Here is an 18,079-nt window from a genome sequence, read left to right as displayed (position 1 = left end):
GAGAGAGAGACAGGCAGAGAGAATCAGAGAGAGGGAAGGAGAGAGAGTGACAGGGAGAGAGAGAGAAAGGAAGATAGAATCAGAGATAGGGAAGGGGAGAGAGAGACAGGGAGAGAGAGAGAAAGGAAGAGAGAATCAGAGAGGGAAGGGGAGAGAGAGACAGGGAGAGAGAATCAGAGAGAGGGAAGGGGAGAGAGAGATAGGGAGAGAGAGAGAAAGGAAGATAGAATCAGAGAGAGGGAAGGGGAGAGAGAGAGGGAGAGAGAGACAGGGAGAGAGAGAGAAAGGAAGAGAGAATCAGAGAGGGAAGGGGAGAGAGAGACAGGGAGAGAGAGACAGGAAGAGAGAGAGAGAGAAAGGAAGAGAGAATCAGAGAGAGGGAAGGGGAGAGAGAGACCAGGGAGAGAGAGAGAAAGGAAGAGAGAATCAGAGAGTTGGAAGGAGAGAGAGAGACAGGGAGAGAGAGAGAAAGGAAGAGAGAATCAGAGAGAGGGAAGGGGAGAGAGAGACAGGGAGAGAGAGAGAAAGGAAGAGAGAATCAGAGAGAGGGAAGGGGAGAGAGAGACAGGGAGAGAGAGAGAAAGGAAGAGAGAATCAGAGACAGGGAAGGGGAGAGAGACAGGGAGAGAGAGAGAAAGGAAGAGAGAATCAGAGAGAGGGAAGGGGAGAGAGAGACAGGGAGAGAGAGAGAAAGGAAGAGAGAATCAGAGAGGGAAGGGGAAAGAGAGACAGGGAGAGAGAGAAAGGAAGAGAGAATCAGAGACAGGGAAGGGGAGAGAGAGAGAAAGGAAGAGAGAATCAGAGAGAGGGAAGGGGAGAGAGACAGGGAGAGAGCGAGAAAAGAAGAGAATCAGAGAGAGGGAAGGGGAGAGAGAGACAGGGAGAGAGAGAGAAAGGAAGAGAGAATCAGAGAGAGGGAAGGGGAGAGAGAGAAAGGAAGAGAGAATCAGAGAGGGAAGGGGAGAGAGCGATACGAGCGTGTCTAAGAGCTGCTGTAGAGTGGAGGAGAGCTCGGGGACAGCCAGGATGCCTCAGGCTGCTCTCCCTAGCAGAGAGAGGTTGCCCATTTTCTGCCGGTGTGATACCCTTTCCCACCCCTTCCCCCCCTCCATCCCATCTTTGTAGATGTACCCGAGGCCCTTCCCACGGTGAATTGAAAGCCTGGTACATCCCCAGTGTTTCAGCACCTCGCAGAGAGAGATAGAGAGAGAGATAGAGAGAGATAGAGAGAAAATGGAGAGAAGGTGCTGTTCCATATCTGTCTCAGTCCAGCAGACAAAGCCTCTCAATCTTTCCTTGCCACGACACACGACAGCAGCTAAATGGAATCGTTGTGAACTTGTCATCAGGAACCCCCCATGTCTTCCCCCTCACACAACAACATTTCACGTTGAGTATGAATCCACACACAGAGCAGTGGTTTTGTCATGTATGTTTGCGTTATCTCATTGTTTATATATACTCCCATGCATTTTAACCCCTACCCTCTTTACTGTACTACCCCCATAGCTACAGGTCTTTACCATTCTCATGGCCTACACACTAACACTCTGGGGCTGAGGCTGGAGAGGTCCCCCCAAACCACAGGAAGGAATCTGGGGATGGAGGGAGGGGTGGGGGAAAGATGAGGAGGGGTGAAAGTGAGGGGGGGTGGAAGGGGGAAAGATGAGGAGGGGTGAAAGTGAGGGGGGTGGAAGGAGGAAAGATGAGGGGGTTAATTTCTGGCAGATGACAGATACCGGAATTCTTTCTTTGCGACCACTCTCCTCCTGAACACTGCATCTTTATCCTGCGTGTCTCTCCCCAGTCATCCCCCAGGCCTGGCCTGCTGATTAGAATAGCTGGCAGAAAAAGACAAAAACAGGCCATTGAAAAGGATGCCTGCCCCGGGGTCCTAATCTCAAATCATATTTTGCAGCGGCGCACAGGAACAAAGACAGCCCAGTTCAGCCGGGTTGTCTTTTTATCACTTAGCACAAAAGCTTGCCTCTCACCCCCACCCCGTCTGACACTGTCCCACAACAGTGCCCCCCCCCCCCAGGACCTACAACCACACGGAAGGCGAATGGGCCCTCCTCTCCTAACCACACAGACACATTTTAAAACACACTTTACACTGGGCTCTGACATCCACCATAAATAGAAGCCTCTCTTTTAACACTTTAATGAAATTCCACAGCAAGGGGAGAAGGGAAGGAGGAGGGAGACCCCCACACCACTGGACCCCCCCCCATGGAGCACTTTAGATTACGTAGAATTACACAGCAACACAATACAGTCTGTATATTCCCTCTGACCTCCCTACAGCCCCATGGTCCACAGCCCACGGCTTGACCTGCCTCCCTGACATTAAGTAGTGTGGTGGGGACGGGGTATTTGTCTACTGTGGGGGCTGGATGAGGGGGCTGGAGAGGGCAGGGGTACAGAAAAGGGCAGTCATCAAAACCCAATTGTCCCAGTAATGGTGGTAATTGTATTTTATTAAAATAATGACCGGGTGTCTGGCTGGAATTACTGACTGTAGGGGCTGGAAGTCCCTCCCTTCACATGACTGAGTGTCAGGAGATAGACACTATAGTCTAGAAGAGGGTATATTCTGCTCCAGCTGTGAGAGAGTGTGTGTGTGAGAGAGTGTGTGTGTGAGAGAGTGAGAGTGAGAGTGAGAGAGAGAGAGAGAGAGAGAGAGAGAGAGAGAGAGAGAAGAGAGAGAGAGAGAGAGAGAGAGAGAGAGAGAGAGAGAGAGATGTAGAGAGGAAAAGAGAGTAACAAAGTGGGACCGAGGAAACAGCAGTAGTCGCTCCAGCACCAGACCCGGGTCAGGTCATATCAACAGTGCTGTGTAAGAACCAGCTACCCCACTGTTTCCACCCAGAGTTGTGACCCACACCAACCCCCCTCCTCCCTGACACACTCAACAGCATGTGCAGCTTTTCAAGGAGCAAGAAGAGAAAATAAGAAACCGACCGAGAGAAAGAGATGAGAAGCTTTTATAGTGCCCTGGCAACATAGTACAACATGTCTCCTTTTAAAGCCGCTGCTCTGGGAGAGGTCTGTGAAGCTTGGTGGAATATCCTCATTGCCAGTATGGATGGAAAGAGGGAGAGATGAACGGCGAGGTGAAACAGTAGCAGCTAAGCCAGGGCTCAGGCACTCATCTGCCTCTCTGTTCCCAGCACCTCCTTATCCTACACACCTTCACAGGAAGTTCACACGGGCCCTGCAGCAACATCCGTTCTTCACCCCTATACTGCTCACCCTCTACACTCCCCCTCCTACCCCCCTCTTCCTCCCCTCTCCCCTGGCCGTGTGCCGATCTGACTGACACTCTCTCTCCTCCCTGCCCTACTTCCTCCCCCTCTCTTCCTCCCCTCTCCCCTGGCTGTGTGCCGATCTGATTGACACTCTCTCCTCCCTGCCCTACTTCCTCCCCCTCTCTTCCTCCCCTCTCCCCTGGCTGTGTGCCGATCTGACTGACACTCTCTCTCCTCCCTGCCCTACTTCCTCCCCCTCTCTTCCTCCCCTCTCCCCTGGCTGTGTGCCGATCTGACTGACACTCTCTCCTCCCTGCCCTACTTCCTCCCCCTCTCTTCCTCCCCTCTCCCCTGGCTGTGTGCCGATCTGACTGACACTCTCTCCTCCCTGCCCTACTTCCTCCCCCTTTCTTCCGTCGAAACATTTCTCAAAGAACCATGGCTGTTTTAGGGAAGGGTAAGAGACAATTTATTTTCTCTCTTCCTGGTCTCGCAGTCACAATGGACTCCTGTCAATGGGCTCTGCTAAGAGTGTGTGATGCAGTTTGTAAGTGTGTGTGTGAGTGTGCATAATATGTGCATAAATAATACTGTGAATCTGTACTCTAGCGGTGTGTCTGTGTAAACTGTTTAGGTATGAGCATGCATACATCATGTGTGTTGTAACGTTTGTGTGAACCTGTGTACATACCTGTGTGTGCGTGTGTCCAGTTAGTATTTGTGTATATTTATGCATTGAGTGTATCCTCAGTGTGTATTATTCCACCGGACAACACTCGGAAGAGGCCAGGAAACGCACGGGGGTGTTTATCGGTGTGTAGCAGCCAGCCGAGTGTACAACATACCACACAAACAACGCTAGCGTACTCAAGCCTCTCTCTCCCAATGTGGGACAGCCAAGAGTTCAAGGGCCTTCTTACAGCAGAGCGTCTCCTCTGAACCAAGGCCCTCCAAATATTTACTCAGCTCGGAGCCTTGGACTGTATCCCAAATACCACCCTATTCCCTATATAGTGCACTACTTTTGACCAGGGCCAATAGGGAAACCCATAGGGCTCTGGTCAAAAGTAGGGCACTACGTAGGGAATGGGGTGGTATTTGGGACTGGGCCTTGGTCTGAGAGCGCTGTTAGGATCTCTGTGTATCCGTTACAATGCTCTGGGGTTTTGTAATACACAAGCAGCATGACAAATGTTGTCTGAGGAGGTTGGAGGAAAAAAGACAAGTGTGGAAAGAACACAGAAATAATAGAACTGTTCCAAGATGTGGGCTTTGATCATTTATACTGCAGGGATGGGCAACTTTGATGGGGGTCGGGGCCACCAAAAATCTGAACTCATAACGAGGGGCCACAGTGGCCCGCGGGTCTGCGTAGCCACATCTACAGCCACACAAAGTCAGAGCCGGGACCCCCACCTTGAAAGTTAATTTCCTGCAATGCTACACATTTTACCATGGGGCGTAGAGAAAATGTTGCCGTTTTAAAAGAAGTTTGCTGTAATTCAACACATTTTGCCATAGGATGGAGAGAAGATTTTCAATTTTATAACACATTTCATGCAATTTTACTCATTTTGCCATGTGGCGGAGCGAAATATATGCTGTTTTTAATATATCTTAGTGAGAGTGACTAACACAATCTAATGGGGGCCCCTATCAAAATCAATGGTGCAAAAGGTTCATTAACCTGTTGTTTTGTATGGATTCCATAGAAAACCGGACTCTTCCTTTGTTAAGATTTGTGAAATGGTAAATTGCCTGTACTCCCAGTGGTTAATATACAACTACTACAGTCTTGATTGTGATCCGTTACAATCAGCATGTCTTTACTTCCATTAAAAAAAAACATTCAACTTACAACAATATGTAAAGATAAGTACGATGATGTACGTTCATATTTCAATGACCTTAGTCTCTCTGACATGAGGTCCCAACTACAGTAACCCTGATAAGCAACCCGATTCACCTCCACTCAACAATAAAGACATCCAGACATGTACTGGAGCTAAAAACCACCACATCATGAACTGCTCCATACACAAACACACTCATACCCACATCAAAACGTCCAGAACAGCTTGTTTTCATGGCCAGGCTCTAATTTGAAGTGCAGTGAGAGGGGATCTGGACTGGGGTGAGTGCTTGGTCACGGAGCAGTGTGCGGTGTTAGCCTGGGCCATGTGATGCTCTGTTGGAGGCTGTCGTTTTCTCTGCACTGGTGGCTTTTGGGGGCTCAGGGACGGGGAGTTAGTTGGCAGAGATGATAAAGACAGGCTTGTTTAAGAGTGATGAGCTGTTCAAAGGAGAAAGAGAGAGGAGGGGGAAGAGAGAGAGGGGAGAGTGAGAGAGAGGGGAGAGCGAGAGAGAGGGGAGAGCGAGAGAGAGAGAGAGAGAGAGAGAGAGAGAGAGAGAGAGAGAGAGAGAGAGAGAGAGAGAGAGAGAGAGAGACAGAGAGAGAGAGAGGGGAGAGCGAGAGAGAGAGACAGAGAGAGGGGAGAGTGAGAGAGAGAGACAGAGAGAGAGAGGGGAGAGTGAGAGACAGAGAGAGAGAGAGAGAGAGAGAGAGAGGGGAGAGCGAGAGAGAGAGAGAGAGAGAGAGAGAGAGGGAGAGAGAGAGACAGAGAGAGAGAGAGAGAGAGGGGAGAGTGAGGGGAGAGCGAGAGAGAGAGAGAGACAGAGAGAGAGAGAGAGGAGAGACAGAGAGAGAGAGACAGAGAGAGAGAGAGAGAGAGAGAGAGAGAGAGAGGGGAGAGCGAGAGAGAGAGACAGAGAGAGAGAGAGGGGAGAGCGAGAGAGAGAGACAGAGAGAGAGAGGGGGGGGGGGGGGGGAACCACATGCAAGGCATTAACAGTTCCCTTCTATCAATAATTAGAGACGAACAGGATGGCGGGACGGGCAGATCAGATTTATGTGCTTATGTCCAGCTGTTGGACTTCCTATGGCGTCTGGGCATGGAGTGGGTGGTGGATGTGTTTGTGAGCGAGAGAAAGAGAAAGAGATAGAGAGTGTTCGTGTGTGTGTGGAAAGTATTCAGACCCCTCGACTTATTCCACATTGTTACATTACAGCTTTATTCTTTAAAAAAATCTAATTTCTACACACAATACCCCAGAATGCCGAAATATCACATTTACATAAGTATTCAGACCCTTTACTCAGAACTTTGTTGAAGCACCTTTGGCAGTGATTACAGCCTTGAGTCTTCTTGGGTATGACGCTACAAGCTTGGCACACCTGTATTTGGGGAGTTTCTCCCATTCTTCTCTGCAGATCCTCTCAAGCTCTGTCAGGTTGAATGGAGAGCACAGCTATTTTCAGGTCTCTCCAGAGGTGTTCGATCGGGATCTAGTACGGGCTCTGGCTGGGCCACTCAAGGACATTCAGAGACTTGCCCCAAAGCCACTCCTGCGTTGTCTTGGCTGTGTGCTTAGGGTCATTGTCCTGTTGGAAGGTGAACCTTCACCCCAGTCTGAGGTGCTGAGCGCTCTGAGCAGCTTTTCATCAAGGATCCCTCTGTACTTTGCTCTGATCATCTTTGCCTCAATCCTGACTAGTCTCCCAGTCCCTGCCGCTGAAAAACATAACTATAGCATGCTGCTGCCACCACACTTCACCATAGGGATGGTGCCAGGTTTCCTCCAGACGTAATGCTTGGCATTCAGGCCAAAGAATTCAATCTTGATTTTATCAGACCAGAGAATCTTGTTTCTCATGGTCTTAGAGTCTTTAGGTGCCTTTTGGCAAACTCAAAGCGGGCCGTCATGTGCCTTTTACTGAGGAGTGGCTTCTGTCTGGCCACTCTACCATAAAGGACTGATTGGTGGAGTGCTGCAGAGATAATTGTCCTTCTGGAAGGTTCTCCCATCTCCACAGGGGAACTCTGGAGCTCTGTCAGAGTGATCATCAGGTTCTTGGTCACCTCCCTGACCAAGGCCCTTCTGCCCTGATTGCTCAGTTTGGCTGGGCAGGCAGCTCCAGGAAGAGTCTTGGTGGTTCCAAATCCATTTCAGAACGACGGAGGCCACTGTGTTCTTGGGGACCTTCAATGCTGCATGAATGTTTTGGTACCCTTCCCCATATCTGTGCTTCGACACAATCCTGTTTCGAAGTTCTACGGACAATTAATTCGACCTCATGGCTTGGTTTCTGCTCTGAAATGCACTAACTGTGGGACCTTATATAGACAGGTGTGTGCCTTTCCAAATCATGTCCAATCAATTGAATTTACCACAGGTGGACTCCAATCAAGTTGTAGAAACATCTCAAGGATGATCAAAAGGAAACAGTCTCATAGCAAAGGGTCTGAATATTAATGTAAATAAGATAAACCTATCTTTTATAAATTTGCAAAAAATAATCTAAAAAATATTTAGTAGTGGGTGTAGATTGCTGAGGATTTTAAATATTTTTTAATCCATTTTAGAATAGAGCTGTAATGTAACAAAATGTGGAAAAAGTCAAGGGGTCTGAATACTATAATATCCTCCCACTGTCAACTGCGTTTATTTTCAGTAAACTTAACATGTGTAAATATTTGTATGAACATAACGAGAATCAACAACTGAGACATAAACTGAACAAGTTCCACAGACATGTGACTAACAGAAATTGAATAATGTGTCCCTGAACAAAGGGTGGGTCAAAATCAAAAGTAACAGTCAGTATCTGGTGTGGCCACCAGCTGCATTAAGTACTGCAGTGCATTTCCTCCTCGTGGACTGCAACAGATTTGCCAGTTCTTGCTGTGAGATGTTACCCCACTCTTCCACCAAGGCTCCTGCAAGTTCCCGGACATTTCTGGTGGGAATGGCCCTAGCCCTCACCCTCCGATCCAACAGGTCCCATGCGTGCTCAATGGGATTGCGATCTGGGCTCTTCGCTGACCATGGCAGAACACTGACATTTCTGTCTTGCAGGAAATCACACACAGAACGAGCAGTATGGCTGGTGGCATTATCATGCTGGAGGGTCATGTCAGGATGAGCCTGCAGGAAGGGTACCACATGAGGGAGGAGGATGTCTTCCCTGTAACGCACAGCGTTGAGATTGCCAGCAATGACAACAAGCTCAGTTTGATGATGCTGACACACATCGCCCCAGACCACGATGGACCCTCCACCTCCAAATCGATCCCACTCCAAAGTACAGGCCTCGGTGTAACGTTCATTCCTTCGACGATAAACACGAATCCGACCATCACCCCTGGTGAGACAAAACCAAGACTCGTCAATGGAGAGCACTTTTTGCCAGTCTGGTCTGGGTCAGCGACGGTGGGTTTGTGCCCACAAGAGATGTTGTTGCCGGTGATGTCTGGTGAGAACCTGCCTTACAACAGGCCTACAAGGCCTCAGTCCAGTCTCTCTCAGCCTATTGCGGACAGTCTGAGCACTGATGGAGGGAATGTGCATTCCTTGTGTAACTTGGGCAGTTGTTGTTGCCATCCTGTACCAGTTCCGCATGTGTGTTGTTCGCATGACCCTGTGCAGGTGGTGTTACATGTGGTCTGCCACTGAGAGGATGATCAGCTGTCTGTCCCGTCTCCCTGTAGCTCCGTCTTAGGCGTCTCACAGTACGGACATTGCAATTTATTGCCCTGGCCACTTCTGCAGTCCTCATGCCTCCTTGCAGCATGCCTACGTACGGCACGTTCACGCAGATGAGCAGGGACCCTGGGCATCTTCCTTTTGGTGTTTTTCAGAGGCAGTAGAAAGGCCTCTTTAAGGTCCTAAGTTTTCATAACTGTGACCTTAATTGCCTACCGTCTGTAATCTGTTAGTGTCTTAACGACAGTTCCACAGGTGCATGTTCATTAATTGCTGATGGTTCATTGAACAAGCATGGGAAACAGTGTTTAAACGCTTTACAATGAAGATCTGTGAAGTTATTAGGATATTTCCGAATCATCTTTGAAAGACAGTGTCCTGAAAAAGCTGTGTGTGGGTGTATGTAATGTGTATTCTAGTGTTGTAGATCCTTGATAGAGGTGAATGAGGCGTGTTGCACAAGATGAATCTGGCATGACCACGCACCATGTACAACAACCAGGGACACCCAGACTCTAGGACAAGAGGACAGTAAAAGAGGAGAGAGAGGATACGGGTTTTCCTGGCAGGCAGACAACACGTCTTCCTCCAGAGACTCCACAGCGTCCTCCAAGAGAAAACATTGAGAGCGAAGAGCATCACAGCTATCTTTATTTGTATAATTGACTCTCCCTGCAGTTTACATTCTCACAGGCATTCTGACCGCTGTATTATGGGATGTGGGTCTCTCTCTCTTTAGATTACAGTGCAATAAATCCTCCAGTGCTGTTGTCCTGCACAAATAAACCCCACCAAGTGTTGATGCAAAAATACAAAGTTGGAAGTGGTGAGAGAGAGAGAGGCACTCGCTTCCTGTGAATGTTTCCGGAAAATCCTCAAACACGGCCCAGTCTGTCTCTAGGGGAGAGGGCACGCTAGGCAGCCGTGCGTGTGTGGTGGGGACAATGTGTGCGTTTTTGTATGGTCAGGCAGATGTGTGTGTGTGTATGTGTATGTGTATGTGTATGTGTGTGTGTGTGGTGTGGTGTGGTGTGGTGTGGTGTGTGTGTGTGTGTGTGTGTGTGTGTGTGTGTGTGTGTGTGTGTGGTGGGGTCAGTAGTTCTTCTCCCTCTATAGAGACATGGCTGTTATGTAGCTAAGTGGCCAGCTGTTGATAGGTGTCTGTTTACACTGAGTCACAGAGAGAACACTGACTGAGACACAACCTTCTCTAGAGACTCAAGCTAACACGCTCAGAAAGCTCTCATTCACTTCTACTCTAAACCCAGCACTAACAATAGTATTACGGTGTTATGGAAATCTATACATTTACTGAATTTTCACACTTTATTACAGCCCAGATTGCAGATGAGTCATGTAGTCGTCAGCCTCCTGACCTGGTCAGGATTCCACTACAGAGACCTGACCTGGTCAGGATTCCACTACAGAGATCTGACCTGGTCCAGGATTCCACTACAGATATCTGACCTGGTCAGGATTCCACTACAGAGACCTGACCTGGTCAGGATTCCACTACAGAGACCTGACCTGGTCAGGATTCCACTACAGAGATCTGACCTGGTCAGGATTCCACTACAGAGATCTGACCTGGTCAGGATTCCACTACAGAGATCTGACCTGGTCAGGATTCCACTACAGAGATCTGACCTGGTCCAGGATTCCACTACAGAGACCTGACCTGGTCAGGATTCCACTACAGAGATCTGACCTGGTCAGGATTCCACTACAGAGATCTTACCTGGTCAGGATTCCACTACAGATATCTGACCTGATCCAGGATGTCACTACAGAGATCTGACCTGGTCAGGATTCCACTACAGAGATCTGATCTGGTCAGGATTCCACTACAGATATCTGACCTGATCCAGGATGTCACTACAGAGAACTGACCTGATCCAGGATGTCACTACAGAGATCTGACCTGGTCAGGATGTCACTACAGAGATCTGACCTGGTCAGGATTCCACTACAGAGACCTGACCTGGTCAGGATTCCACTACAGAGATCTGACCTGGTCAGGATTCCACTACAGAGATCTGACCTGGTCAGGATTCCACTACAGAGATCTGACCTGATCCAGGATGCGACTACAGAGATCTGACCTGATCCAGGATGCCACTACAGAGATCTGACCTGGTCCAGGATGTCACTACAGAGATCTGACCTGATCCAGGATGCCACTACAGAGATCTGACCTGGTCCAGGATGTCACTACAGAGATCTGACCTGGTCAGGATGCCACTACAGAGATCTGACCTGGTCAGGATGTCACTACAGAGAACTGACCTGATCCAGGATGTCACTACAGAGATCTGACCTGGTCAGGATGTCACTACAGAGATCTGACCTGATCCAGGATGTCACTACAGAGATCTGACCTGGTCAGGATGTCACTACAGAGATCTGGCCTGATCCGGGATGTCACTACAGAGATCTGACCTGGTCAGGATGTCACTACAGAGATCTGACCTGATCCAGGATGTCACTACAGAGATCTGACCTGGTCAGGATGTCACTACAGAGATCTGACCTGGTCAGGATGTCACTACAGAGATCTGACCTGGTCAGGATGTCACTACAGAGATCTGACCTGGTCAGGATGTCACTACAGCGATCTGACCTGGTCCAGGATGTCACTACAGAGATCTGACCTGGTCAGGATGTCACTACAGAGATCTGACCTGATCCAGGATGTCACTACAGAGATCTGACCTGGTCAGGATGCCACTACAGAGATCTGACCTGATCCAGGATGTCACTACAGAGATTTGACCTGGTCAGGATGTCACTACAGAGATCTGACCTGATCCAGGATGTCACTACAGAGATCTGACCTGGTCAGGATGTCACTACAGAGATCTGACCTAGTCCAGGATGTCACTACAGAGATCTGACCTGGTCAGGATGTCACTACAGAGATCTGACCTGGTCCAGGATGTCACTACAGAGATCTGACCTGGTCAGGATGTAACTACAGAGATCTGACTTGGTCCAGGATGTAACTACAGAGATCTGACCTGGTCACGATGTCACTACAGAGATCTGACCTGATCAGGATGTCACTACAGAGATCTGACCTGATCAGGATGTCACTACAGAGATCTGACCTGATCAGGATGTCAGAGCCCTGTGACTCTGCTTGTCTAACTTCACTAACTTTCTAATGATGAATATGTTTCCCCCCTACTGGAGGGAGAGAGAGAGGAGGAGGAGGGAGAGAGGAGGAGGAGGGAGAGAGGAGGAGGAGGGAGAGGGAAAGCCTCTGGGTGGGCCGCCTCTCAGTGTCAGTAGTAGGCTAGGCAGGGGACTGACACAGCCCAGGGAAGGGAATAGCAGCTAGGGGTTAGGGTAGAGCAGGAGTTCTTCAACATTTTCAGCCTGGGACCCAAATTAGAAATTCTGTGTTTTCCTGGGACCCAAGCTCACAAAAACATGCAACTATATGTAAACACCGGGACATTTCATTGCCCTTATGCCCATTAATAAATGCAACATAGACTAATAACAATTAAATGAAAAACCCATGTAAATAGCTATTCATGTTCCTTTTCCCCCATTAAAAACACTTATCTGTCTAGGTTGTAACTGTTGCTGCTAAAATACAAGACCATTTTTATTCTGAATGGGAAAAAACTGATTGATCACATCACATAGACGTAGGCAAATAAACACACATACATACAGTCATAATGATAGGTGTGTGACTGATTGAAGTTTTCAACAAGCAGGTCTATTCTGGGCTCAGTTGTTGACAGTTGAGAACCCTGACTCACGCAGGTTGTGGTGCCAAACTGGATCAGAACATCTACTGCTTTCTCAGTCAGTTTCTCATCCTCAAAAAACACGTCAATCAGTGTATTCCATTTCAGAATAAAAATGATTGCTTGTATTTTAACAGCAACAGTTTTTGTTCCATCTTCCATCTGTACTGTGACTTAGGGTTGCACTATCAGTAGTTAGGAGGATTGCTTTGGCTAACGTTAGCTAGCTAGCTATTGGCTGTGTAGAGAAACTCACATCGACTATGAGAGTTAGTACTCCCTTATTTCTGTTATAAAATGACAACAACACCTTGCTAGCTGACTTACTTTCCACTGTCGAAGCACTGTTTCCTGGTGCATTCTGCCATGTTCTGAAAGACCTCCCTGGGTTTACAGTCATGCTGTGGATGTTTGGTAAGTATCTGTCGTTAAAAATGTTCTCTTTTGAGACTCATTACTATGCACTTCCCTGCACAAAAGACATTGTGGGCGCTCGTTATTTCTCAACGTTTGTATTAAACCTAGAGAGAGAACTCGTCGCTGTATTTGCGTTTCATGACAATTGAATTGTCAGAACTTGTGGCTAGTATGAGTCCATTCGATGACAGCAGTGAGTGATGGCGAGTGGGGATTACAAGCCAGTGGCTGACAGCGCATCATCTGCTGCTGAACAACAGCACTGCAGCGTGTGTGTCGCATAGTTCGAGCCTTAACCCTCTACCCCAGCCTTTTTTAAAGCCTTTCATTCTAAATGTGCTCTGACACGTTGCGATCCACCATTAACAGGTCTGCGACTCACTTTGGGTCGAGACCCATGCTTTAATAAAGGCTGGGGTAGAGGGTTAAGGCTCTAACTCAATACGGCTGGGGCTAATGAACAGAGGGAGGCTGCTTTCTTTCATTAGAGGTGAGAGCCTATGTGTCTCAAATGGCACCCTATTCCCTTTATAGTGCACTACTGTTGAGTAGAGCCCTACAGTCCTCGTCAAAAGTAATATAATATTCATGCAATTCACAAAAGTAGTGCACTATATAGGGAATAGCGTGCCATTTGGGACATTTTGTTTTGTACACATGTACACTCCATGTCCCAGACCCTGAGATCTAATGTTACAGGACTGAGAGGAGAGCAGAGACCAGGCTGTGGTTTAACAAGCCTGGTTAGGACTAATCTGTAGTGATGGCCAAATTGCGAACCAAATTGCGACCCAGATTTCTTAAAAACTCCAGGATCTGAATAGCTGTGTTCATTCTTGTTGTAATGTCTGAATGCAGAGCGTCCATTGTGATGTGTAGAAAAACATGTAGAAGCAAATAATTGAATTTATTAATATTTTTTTATGATGAAATTTGCTAAAAATACGTGTCATCTGTATAGTGCAGTAGAGGTCAAGGGTCCGTAACTTTTTTCTGAACCCAAGTGACAACAGCACACACACACTCTCCTGGGTGAATGTTTTGTCGGCAGCTTCACATGGCGCTAGTCACCCCTCTCTCTGACCTCTCATCAACAGCACATTCTCCCCTTCTGTCAGTCTCACCCTTCAACCCTTCTCACCTCCTCAGCTGCATCTTAATTAAGCTAAAATTAGGCCCTACAAATGGCATCCGCTGGCTGCCCCTATGTGTGTGTGTGTGTGTAAGGGGGTGGGGTACGTGTTTTCAATTTCCTCCCCTAATGGGCCAGTAATGTCTGGGAGGGGTGGGCAGCAGGAGTGTTTCGGGAGAACAGCAGAGCCCCGGGACACTGACCTCACCAGACCCTAGAGGTCATGGCTTTTGACCCTGGGAGCAGTGAGTAGCCGGCCCAGAGGGCTGGAGGTGGAGGGCTGCCGTGCTAGGGTTGGATTACCTCACTGTGTCTACTGCTGCTGTCACAAGACACACGCAGACTCCTGCCGGCCGAGGTGATGTCAGAGAGAGAGAGCTCACACAAATAGTAAGACTGGGTGAAGATACAAAGAGAGGGAGACAGAGAGAGCGAGAGACAGAGAGAGAAAGAGAGAGAGAAAGAGAGAGAGAGAGAGAGAAAGAGAGAGAGAAAGAGAACGAGAGAGATACAGAGAAATAGAGACAGCGAGAGACACAGAGAGAGACAGAGGGAAATACGGAGAGAGAGACAGTTTGGGAAATTAAGCTGTCAATTCTCAGTGACTTCTCACAATAACGCGATTGATGAACCAAGACATGCAACCACAACATGAGCTTATCAAGAAAGTGGTCGAAATTTAAATTAAGACCAGATCTCATGTTTCATAACGGCACCTACCATCTAATTATATCATAATTTCAAATAGGAATGTTTTCATATACCTTTAAAAACTTCAGTGAAGTAACATTTGATGTGAATATCTGAAAGTGTACACATCCTCTTTGGCATCCAAACTTATAATCTAGCTCACAATGACATTTTCCAACAATATAATGTGGGTATAACATCATCCTCCCATAGACCACATAACAATTCCTTTTCCTTTAAAATGGCCATACATATGATTTTTACATTAGGAGTATTCTAGGGTTTTCATATTCCAATAAGTTGGAAAATTGTGGTACTCCCTACGCCAGAGCTTGTATAGGAAGTGAAGGGGGTTTGGCTCAGGGCTCAATGCACTTTCTACCTCTTCCACACGTTTTGTTATTGCAATAGGGATTCGTGGTAGGATGGAACCCTTTAACATACACAGTGTTTAACACACACACCACAACTTCATACTAGTATTAAACATTAAAGGAGTCTCTCTCTAGAATGATCAAATGGCAACTCTGGAAATGGGTGAAACGGCTCTTGAAGACCAACCCTGACCAGCCTCTGTGAACTCCTTAAAAATGCTTTTTCACCATAGAATCAAATAATCTAACATTCTGTAGTAACACAATACTCACACCAGGCTTGTGCGTGTGTGTTTGATCAGCGCGAGGGGAAAGCTGGCCATCAATTCTTATTTAAAGCCTGTTACATGTGGCCAATTCATACAAATTAGAACAAACTGACCTGCGTTTGCAATTCACTCTAAGTACAACGGATGTGGGGCTCTCTAAATTTCCCTGTGGCTCAATCTAAAAGAATGGAACATTTACAGAGAAGAAAATAAGAGTAAATGCGACCTATTAGGTTATGACATTCTCAGCTTCTTCAGCGGACATATATATACGACAAGCTTAGAACAGGCTTAAAAATCCAGAGAATATGAGGTAAAAAAAACTATTTTTGAAAATAAATATAAAAGAGGGGGGGGTGTATTCGTAAATATCAATAAACAAGTCTTCCGTCTTGGAAGCTTCCTGCTTTATTTGATTAAGCGGGGTGAAAAACAGAGCAGTCATGCTCCTTGCTTTTCTTCCTCTTCCCTTCCTCTGCAATCTTGGGCTCCTTAATGGGAATCTGAAGTTTAAGTGGAGCAGCCTGGCTAGCCCCGGCCTAACCTCCCCATCTGGAGGGGGACTTGCCAGCCTTGGGGCTACTTCCAACCCTTCCCAGCTGTTGGGTTTGGGGCCTTTTTGTTTTGGTGGGCTTGAGAAAGCATATTTTAATAAATGATTACTATATCCTCCACCAGCTGCTGTCCCTGCTCTCTCCCACTCCCATCCCTGAATGGGGCATGGTTTTCATTTAGGGCCCCGGCCAGTGGCTCACTGAGGGGCTTGACCCCGCCACTGTTAGCGTGCTAGTAGAACAGCTCTGACAGTTAGCGCGCTAACACAACAGCTCTGACTGTTAGCGTGCTAACACAACAGCTCTGACAGTTAGCACGCTAGCACAACAGCTCTGACAGTTAGCGCGCTAACACAACAGCTCTGACAGTTAGCACGCTAGCACAACAGAGCTATGTGTCAAAGATCTGGAGCAATTAACACACTAACAAGCACAACAGGTCTGAGTAAATGACTGGGGCCGAGCTACCTGCCATCTAGGACATCTATACAAGGCAGTGTCAGAGGAAGATTGTTAAAGACTGTAGCCACCCAAGTCACAGACTGCTTGCTCTCTCTGCTACTAAAACGTCAAGCGGTCCTTATGAACCAACAGGACCCTGAACAGCTTCCACCCCAAGCCATGAGGCTACTAAATAGTTAACCAAACAGATACCCAAACCATCTGAATTGACCCTCTATGCACTAACCCTTTTGACTCATCACATACGCTGCTGCTACTTTTTATTATCTATCTGGTTGCCTCGTCACTTTATCCTCACCTGTATGTACATGCAGTGCATTCAGAAAGTATTCACAACCCTTGAGCTTTGCATACCTGGATTGTACAATATTTAAATTATTCAACCTCTGTTAAGTTGGTTGTTGATCATTGCTAGACACCCATTTTCAAGTCTTGCCATAGATTGTCAAGCAGATTTAAGTCAAAACTGTAACTAAACCAGAATAAATGCAGTCTTGGTAAGCAACTTCAGTATATATGTGGCCCTGTGTTTTAGGTTATTGTCCTGCTAAAAGGTGAATTTATCTCCCAGTGTCTGTTGTAAAGCAGACCTAAGCAGGTTTTCCTCTAGGATTTTGCCTGTGTTTAGCTCTATTACATTGACTTTTTATCCTAAATAAGTCCCTAGTCCTTGCAGATGACAAGCATACTCGTAACATAATGCAGCCACAACCATATTTGAAAAAATGGAGAGTGGTACTCAGTGACGTGTTGTGTTTGCCCCAAACGTAACACTTTTGTATTCAGGACAGAAAGTCAAATCTAATCAAAGGTTATTGGTCACATACACATGGTTAGCAGATGTTAATGCGAGTGTTGCGAAATGCTTGTGCTTCTAGTTCCGACCGTGCAGTAATATCTAACAAGTAATCTAACAATTTCACAACAACTACCTTATACACACACAAGTGTAATGGAATGAATAAGAATATGCACATGTAAATATATGGATGAGTGATGGCCGTGCAGCAAAGGCAAGATGCAGTAGACGGTATAGAGTACAATATATACATATGAGATGAGTAATGTAGGATATGTAAACATTATTAAAGTGGCATTGTTTAACCTGTTAAGTCGACCCTCTACTTTTTCGAACATTCTGTTAAAAATTGCGCAACATTTCAGCGCCCTGCTACTCAGGCCAGGAATATAGTATATGCATATGATTAGTATGTGTGGATAGAAAACACTCAGATGTTTATAAAACTGGTTAAATCACGGCTGTGACTATAACAGAACGTGCGTTTCATCGAAAAGTGCAGGAATATCTGATCACTGAAAATGGAAAAAAATATCCATCCGCGACTTCAAGGAATTGTTCAAAGTGAATCGAATTAAATGAGGCCGAGGTTGCAGTGCCTACAGCTTCCACACGTTGTCTAGAGTCTTGTCATTTGATTCGCAATTGTTTCTTGGTCTAACTGAATAAAGGGAATCGATTCCCTCCGGTCTCCGACCGGATGTTTTGGTCGAGCTCTCTCCAAGACATTTTTTCGAAACAGACACCTATAGAATTGACATCGCCTCCTGATGAATTTTATCGCTTATTAACGTGTACTAATACCTAAAGTTGCATTACAAAAGTA

The 18,079-nt window shown here is 46.9% G+C and overlaps 1 protein-coding gene across 1 annotated transcript in view; it reads right to left on the bottom strand.

The window, feature by feature from the left end:
• LOC127930856 (BCAS3 microtubule associated cell migration factor-like) overlaps nt 1-1,813 on the bottom strand; it is a 134,127-nt gene extending 132,314 nt beyond the window's left edge. The window contains exon 1 of the mRNA XM_052521786.1: nt 1,740-1,813. Within this exon, the coding sequence (XP_052377746.1) occupies nt 1,740-1,782 (43 nt within the window). The 5' untranslated portion in view covers nt 1,783-1,813. The remainder of the gene's footprint in view (nt 1-1,739) is intronic.
• Between the last annotated feature and the right edge of the window lie 16,266 nt (nt 1,814-18,079).

The sequence above is a fragment of the Oncorhynchus keta genome, chromosome 1 (genome assembly GCF_023373465.1).
Source record: "Oncorhynchus keta strain PuntledgeMale-10-30-2019 chromosome 1, Oket_V2, whole genome shotgun sequence".
NCBI lineage: Eukaryota > Metazoa > Chordata > Actinopteri > Salmoniformes > Salmonidae > Oncorhynchus > Oncorhynchus keta.
The sequence above is the reverse complement of the archived record's forward strand: the minus strand, read 5'-3'. Positions and strand labels throughout refer to the sequence as shown.